Source organism: Acanthisitta chloris, unplaced genomic scaffold (assembly GCF_000695815.1).
Source record: "Acanthisitta chloris isolate BGI_N310 unplaced genomic scaffold, ASM69581v1 scaffold4337, whole genome shotgun sequence".
Classification (NCBI taxonomy): Eukaryota; Metazoa; Chordata; class Aves; order Passeriformes; family Acanthisittidae; genus Acanthisitta; species Acanthisitta chloris.
In genome coordinates this window covers 9,820-17,856 of record NW_008680769.1, presented here as the reverse complement: position 1 = coordinate 17,856, position 8,037 = coordinate 9,820, and the positions used below count along the sequence as shown (strand labels likewise).

Sequence of the window (8,037 nt, the reverse complement as noted above, 5' to 3'; positions counted from 1 at the left end):
TTGAGGAGCTGGTTTACAACACAGACAGGCTTTAACAAAAAGCATAACTGCAAACAGAATTAAAAGCATCACCCAGGGAAATGAGTGCAAGTAAGTGCAAATTGCTCATTAGCTTACATAAGGTTAAATGAAATTACATTCATGTGGCTGCATCAGCTGATTCCATGGAGCAGTGGATGCAGAGTACAATGGTGCACTGTGTCTTTAACATATGCATTTTGTATAAAACTCATTAAAAACAATTAAAATACAGTGAGTTCACCACTCACATACAGTTCTGAAAGTGCAGCACAAATCATCCTGGCTGGAAAAAACAAGCCCTTTTCTCCAGCTTTCCCCCCACACTGTGGGATTAAAAACGTACACAGGGCTCAACAGGGACCTCAGTGCTGTACTTCAACAAAAGGTCCCACTTCCCGTGTCGGGTATGGAGGTGGGCAGAGCTGTCACCCCATCTGGAGCAGGTGTGTCACTGCTGGGGCTGCTCTGCCCGGGCACGGCGCAGCGAGGGGGGCACAGACTGGGCCACACACACCTCACCCAGCTTCCTGCACCCAGAATCAGGGAATACCCTGAGCTGAAGGGACCCACAGGGATCATCAGTCCAACCCCTGCCCAGGACACCCCAACAATGCACCCTGAGAGCATTGGCCAAACACTCCTGAGCTCTGTGACACTGCCCTGGGAGCTGTTCAGTGCCCAAACACCTCTGGGGGAAGAACCTTGTCCTGATATCCAACCTAACCCTGTTCAGTGCCCAAACACCTCTGGGGGAAGAACCTTGTCCTGATATCCAACCTAACCCTGTTCAGTGCCCAAACACCTCTGGGGGAAGAACCTTGTCCTGATATCCAACCTAACCCTGTTCAGTGCCCAAACACCTCTGGGGGAAGAACCTTGTCCTGATATCCAACCTAACCCTGTTCAGTGCCCAAACACCTCTGGGGGAAGAACCTTGTCCTGATATCCAACCTAACCCTGTTCAGTGCCCAAACACCTCTGGGGGAAGAACCTTTCCCTAATCCCCAGCCTAACCCTCCCTGACAACTTCAGGCCGTTCCCTGGGCCCTGCCCCTGGTCCCAGAGAGCAGAGCTCGGAGCTGCCCCTCGCGAGGAAGCTGCTGACCCTGCTGGGTGTCCCCTCAGCCTCTCTCTGTTTACCAAGGTCAGCTGACTGTTAGCTTTACTAGGAGCTTTGCTCTTTACTAAGACAAGCTGAAAATGCTTATTGTGGCTACTGTGATGCGCCAGGTCTGAGGCAGCATTTTCAACAGTCCTTCATGAAAAACACACAGTGGTGAAATAAATGCACCTACTGAGGATCAGGTAATGATTCCTCAGACTTTCAAAAACATTATTATGTAACAAAATAATGGGATTAAGAAAAGGAAGGGGTGAAAGACTGCCTAGAAGCAACATGCCCTGAAGATATATACTGTGAATCCACAGTCTGCATGAGGATAGCAACAGAACTCGATCAGACCCTTTGGTTTAACATATTTCAAAGCCTACTGCCTAAGAGCAGGACAGAGGCAAGCATCTTCTGCTTATTAAGTGTCAGGTATATGGAATACTCATAATGCACAAGCCCTGGGAGGTTTAGGGGTGGTCTCAAGGGCCATCCACATATGCATCTTTCCGAGCACCAAGCGATGAGCAGAATTATCCCTGAGGGACGTCTGTCAGTCTCCAGAGTCCTTAGAAGACAGTTCCAATCTTACAGTGCTCAGCACTGCTATTTAGAGTTGCAGACAAAAAAGAGACTCCAAGTGCCTTGCTGTCAGGAATCCATTTTTTTACTTAAAAGACATCTTTCTGATTATGCCTCAAAGGGGATTTTAGGTCTTTCATCTGTACAGGTGAAGAAAGAGGGAGACAGACAGCTGGAGAGGAGAGAAACAGGCAAAAATAAAGGTAGGGATCTGCTTAGCTTTTCCATGGTGAAATTGTGGCCCAGACCTTCACCTCTGCCCTCAGCACTGCTCCTATTTCAATGCCCTTGAGGGCAGCTCTGTCCCCAGCAGCCATATATGCTCAAAGTTAATCTGAGAGGCCAAGTTCCCCGGGAAGGTAAAACAGTGAGGATGAAGCTGAACCTGAGTGAGGTCTGTGAGTTCATTCAAAAAAAAGCCCTTGAGAAGTAAACCATTTAGCATCAACCACAGTGATGCTGTGGTTGATGCTGTTGAGACTTACACAGGATAGTCTTGTTCCTGCAAACATTGGGAAAGGTCACACCTATTAATCCAAGTAATAGTGTTTAGTCAGTTTAGACAGAATTGCAATGTGAAAATAGTCCTGGTTTAAAATCTATTCACATTTACAGTACTGGGCATTTCTATGTTAAAACAGAATTTTTGCACTCTACCTACCATGTTTTTAAGGAAATCAAACCAGGCACATGGTGTGATTCTTGGGCTGCCCTGTGCAGGGCAGGAGTTGGGCTGTGATTGATCCCTGTGAGTCCCTTCCAACTCTGCATATTCTGTGACTCTATGAAAATTCTAGCCAACAGTTTAAAATAAAAAAATAACTTTGCTGCTGGTACATTTTCTGCCCTTTTTTAAAAATGTGAGATACTCACCAAACTTCAAGAGACAATTCCAAAGTCATTTCTGTGACCTAAACAGGGAGTATTTAAATATGGTTACACCACTTATGGGAGAAATCCACAGTCACACCTGGAACACAAACTACCACTGTCAGAACCCTTCTTTAAATCACTTTTTTAAAAGGAGGCTATTTCTGGCATACACGGAAGAGTTTCTTTTCTATGGAACTTTTTAAAAAAGCATACAGTGTGATTCCAAAATACACCACTAGCACTGAATACAGTGGAAAATGTTGCTAGGTGCTGACTTTCATTCACCAGATCCCACTGTCTTGGCTTTCTTCCACTGATAATCCCTCTCTGACAGTGTTACTCATCTTTGGCCCGAAGGGATATAATTCTCTTCACCCACTTGTGATCCTTTGTTTCCCCTGTCAGCCACATCTATCTGCCACTTGCTTCCCCGTTCACTGGGAAAACTTCATGCTCAGCTTGTCTGAAATGCAGACTGGTGAGGGAGTGACTGCTCTGTGCTCCACACGAGCCAGCAAGTGTCTTTCCACAGTCAAATATGCTACAGTTATCAGTCAGGAAGAGTGACTGCTTACACATTTCTGGAAGAAGCAATACATGTCACTAAGTCACAATTTCACTTGAAAACCACATAGAACTATATAGCCACAACCTATGGGTTGGTCTCCCCTACCTTTCACAGAGCACTTAAAGGGCTTGCCTGCAGGCAAGAAGTTAAAAAATCATGACTAAAACACCAACTGAAAGTTAGGCACAATCCAGGAGTAGGAGGCTGATAGAGCTAAGACAGAGGGGAGAGGCATTTCTGCCTCCCTGAGCTCTCTCCTATGCGGTGACCACCTCAGCCTTGTAGGAGTGTAACAGACCCAGAGTGTCCTGTTTCACTCTGCCCCTCGCAGCAAACAGATTAGCCTCCTAGTTTGTGGCATGTGGTCATTAGGAATGGAGCTAGAACACCCCAGACTGAACGTCTGCTCCACACTCCTCCGGAGTAGTGAAGGACATGGAAGTACAAAGGTGCCTCTGGCCTCCCACATTCGGTGGTGGTGGGCCAGGTACAACCTGGCACTCCACTCCTGAGATGGGAATTGCAAACGAGACAGTGGGAGAAACAAGAGGCAAAGAAATATCAAAGAGAGGACATGAAGAAACAGTGAAGAGTCATTCAGGAAATGCTTCAAAGGCAGGGTAGTAATTACAGTACACCTGCACCTGATATTACTAATTTAGAAAGCACTTCAGAAACCACACAGTGATCCAGTGCTTTGAAAAATGCATGCACAAAGTATGAACTAAACCCTTGGAATGAAGCATTCCAACAGGGAAACAGCATGCCACATTCTATGCCTTATACAGACTGCCACAGAAAACTCAGGGATACATGTCGTGTATACACTGCCTACACTGGGCTCGACCTGACCTCATGGTCCCTTGATATTTGCTTATGAATTTCAGAGTGTGCTTGGCTTTTTTCACTGATTTTTGCCCCTATGATTCCCTACAGAACTTTGATGAATGCTGTTGAGAAGTTAAAGCCAATGTGACATGTGGCAAGGTCTTGTGTCAACGGAATGAGCTTTGTAAACTGTGTTTTCAAAAGTTATTCAGTTCTTTCTCACTACCTCACCTCATGCCTGACAGATCCAGACACCTGCACTCAGCCCACACACTGGAAGTCCAAGAGTTGCTAAAGCACTTAGTGAAATGCAGAAACCTCAAAAATGCAGCAATTTTAAAAAGAAAAGCAAAGGAGGGTATCAAAATTCCAACTGCCCTAAGGCTATGCCAAACTAAACACTGTGAAACTCTCTGGTTTCCAGCAAATAGGCCTGGAGCCAGCTATCTGCTGTGAGCATGCTTTTAGAGCTGTATCACATGGGAAGCAGCAGAGCAGTCCCAAATGAAGACCTCTGATCATACAATAAGCCTCAGCCCAAGGCAGAAATGCAGGAAGCACTCATACACACAGTATATGCACACAGCGTATCGAGGTGTAACCGGGCGTGATCACAGAACTACAAGGACTGAATTATGTTGGGAACGGCTTGTGATGTTACTCATATAAATTGCTATTGGTATATTTATGGCTGCTCCATCCCTGGCAGTGTTCCAGGCCAGGCTGGATGGGGCTTGGAGCAACCTGGGCTACTGGGAGCTGTCCCTGCCCATGGAGGGGGTGGGACTGGAGGAGCTTTAAGGTTCCTTCCAATTCAAGCCATTCCATTAAGTTAATACGTGCAGAACAAGCTCGATTCCACCCAGATTTAACAATTTCCAGGAGCTACCAAGCAGGCAGACAATCCCTGTTAAAGTGACTCCATCTGGCTAGCACACGTGTTTAAAGAGAACAATCCAGTTCCTGCACTGCTGCATGTCAACTGGGCTTGTGTTACAACAAGCCACGTACAGAAAGTGAGAGGTGTAATAATAAAAGAATTCCTGTCAGCTTGCTGGAAGCCACAGGAACCAGCAGGAGAGGCAAAGCACTGACCAGCAAACTGTGCAACCTCTCACACCAACAAAGGCCACGAAACAAAACTGCATCAAGTGAGGCAGAAACTGGTTTAGCAAGGGAAAGTTTTAAAGAGGATTCTCTCAGCAGGGACATCACGGTATTGAGGGGCATCGCTTTGCTCAACTCTCAGCAGGGCTGTAGGAAGACAAACAAAGTGTCTTTAGGCTCTGTGTTTAACTATGGACAACAGGCTTAGAAAAATTCTGAGCAGGGCTTCAGACCTTTCAGCTTCAGAGCAGGGTATGCAGAGAACAATCCTCACCTGAGATACTCCTCCTGTGCCCCCAGATGCTCAGCTATTTCCTGGCTGCAGGGCTGCCACCCTGGCCCCAGGATATATCCTAATCCTGTCTCCAGTGTATCAAACAGCTCTATACTAAGAAATCACGTACACTCACAGGACTGAGGTACTGATGGGATCCGACTTAGTCTTGGACTTACTTCCATCCAAGAACTTGTACTTTTTGACGAGCACCAAGTGTTTTTCTTACACTTCCACAAAAATATGGTATACCCTGGCCCATGCAACAGTTCAAGTCTCTTGGCTCAGGTGTTCTTCCAAGAACCTCCCACCATGTCCAGAGCTGCACCAACAAAGGCAAAGCTAAGAATGTTGCAACTTACATCATTGAAAGTTAACTGGACCTCCTTCTTCTCTCCCAGTTTCAGAGAAGATATGGGAAATGTGGATGTGCCAAGAGTCTCGTCCATAACGTAGTTGGCATCCATGAGTGTAACCTAGAAAAGATACTGGAGAATTTGATTCTACTTCAAAAATCCCCTTTTAATTCCATACAGACTATGCCTAAGCTAAAAATAATAAATTATACGGAAAAGGAATGGGCCTAACCCAACCCAGTCAATGCCCAATGCCAACAGACGTGTTCTCTTAAAACAGGATAAGCTCATGCACAGTGTAGGTGGCACCTTCAAGGCCTTCCATGGCACGAGTACACTTCATCCGAGCACCCCTCTGTCAGTAAATCTCCCCATCTTTCCAAGCAGGCACAATAATTTCAAAGTATACATACAAAACACACAATTACTTCGAAATTCCAGTTAGTAAAACTTCTCTATGGACAAACCTATACAGCTTCCAATGTGATAGGGCAAAAAACACAGAGCAGCTTTTCAGACAAGATAGAATCCACACATCCTAACCTTGCATCTACAGACCAAGAGCTGCATGTCATTTGGCAAAGTGTGCAGCATTCTAAAATACACAAAGCTCTTCCCTGTATCCAGGCAGATCTGCATGTCTCTTCTCATACTCTCCATGTCAGAGCATATACCTTTCCAAAAAGTGACAGTATCCAAAGATGTCTGCAGACACTGCAGAACACCATTCCGTGCCTTTGCTCTAATCCATGTGGGCCTAGCTCCAGCAGTCTTTTTCTGCCTTCCAAGTCCTCAAGTAAGAGATTAAGAAAGTATTTCAAATGATCACTTACAGGGTTTCTATTAAATGAGTTCTCCAGACTTACCTGACTTACTTTCTTTTTCCCCCTCAAATTTGTGGCATTCTGTCTTCTAAAATATGATATGTTTGTGGCTTTGACCGTATCTTTTGCATACAATAAAAGGAATCAAGATACAATTACTTGATAACCAGTTGCTACATTTGCATTCAGCACCTCCTCAGCTCTAAAGAATCCTCTTCATCCCATGCCATGAGCAGCCCTTTGAAATGATGAGCTGTATTTTAGGACAAAAATCACTATTCTTAATGGCATCTGCATCCTCTTTCCTTGCAGCACTTTATGCCCTGCATAAACTTTATGGTGCTGCAATCTTCGAGGGCTCTTAAAACCATTAGCAATAACTTCTTAGTGGGATTTTGGAGAGCTGCTTACACTCCAGAGGGAAAACTGCACTTGGGATAGAGTCAAAGACAGATTAAAATACTGTGAGGAGTCACAAGGATTCTGGGATCTGTGTAAGCCTGGAAATTCACAAAGGGGTTTTGGGTGGAGGTGGCTTCACGGATTTGGATTCTGACACTGTACTTCTTGCAGAATCCACAGGCTCTTGCCTACGTATCAACCAGCTCCACAATTAGCCACCATTACATGGTACCACCTGCTCTCTGCAGGCAGTTTGCATGGAATTTTATTGCATGTGCCTCAGAAACCAGCAGCAGCCTTAGTTATTGCAAAGAAACATTTCCCATTTCTACTTATAATCCGTCTTGATGTGTTCATGACTTTAACAATTTTATGCTTTAAAACCCCTGGAACCAAATTTTGTACTCAACAAATTCAAACACTCCTAGGGAAGCTGCCAGAGTGTAAGGGGGGAGTCAAAGGATGGATCAGGCTCTGCTCCATGGGGCACAGCAGCAGGACAAGGGCCAACAGGCAGACACTGATGCACAGCTAGTTCCACCTGAACAAGAGGAAGAACTTCTTCCCTGTGCAGTGACCAAGCACTGAACACATTGCCCAGAGAGGCTGTGGAGTCTCCTCACTGGAGAGATCTCAGAACTGTCTGGACACAATCCTGAGCCATGAGCTCTGGAATGACCCTGAGCAGGGAGGTGGGACCAGTGACACACTGTGGTCCCTCCCAGCCTGATGCATTCTGTGATTCTGTAACTACAAGCAGAATCTGACCCAGTCTTTATACAATGCAGTAACACCAAGGGACTGTATCCTAACTCTTGTTTGCTATTCCTCAGTTTGCCATTTCACTTCTCTTTCAAAGCTCATGAGAGCTACTATAGACCACATCAATTATTTAGCCAGCTGCAGCCCCTTGCAGATCCTCCAGAAAAGCACAGTATCTGCAATGAGACAGGGAAAACCCTCTGTCCCAGAGATTCTGTCAGAACCCACAAAGGCTTTATCTGGTGAAATTGGAACTATTTTAGTTCCCTTACTGCAGCAAAGGCAGCTTGATGAACCCAAGTTCTTCTCTTTCTGGCATTCTCACACAGCAG

The 8,037-nt window shown here is 45.5% G+C and overlaps 1 protein-coding gene across 1 annotated transcript in view; it reads right to left on the bottom strand.

The window, feature by feature from the left end:
* Window positions 1-8,037, bottom strand: part of PLA2G4A (phospholipase A2, group IVA (cytosolic, calcium-dependent)) — a gene marked incomplete at its 5' end in the record, with an annotated part of 37,039 nt that overhangs the window by 27,813 nt on the left and 1,189 nt on the right. The window contains 3 exons of the mRNA XM_009077813.1: window positions 2,197-2,238; window positions 2,585-2,622; window positions 5,724-5,837. Of these exons, the coding sequence (XP_009076061.1) occupies window positions 2,197-2,238; window positions 2,585-2,622; window positions 5,724-5,837 (194 nt within the window). The remainder of the gene's footprint in view (window positions 1-2,196; window positions 2,239-2,584; window positions 2,623-5,723; window positions 5,838-8,037) is intronic.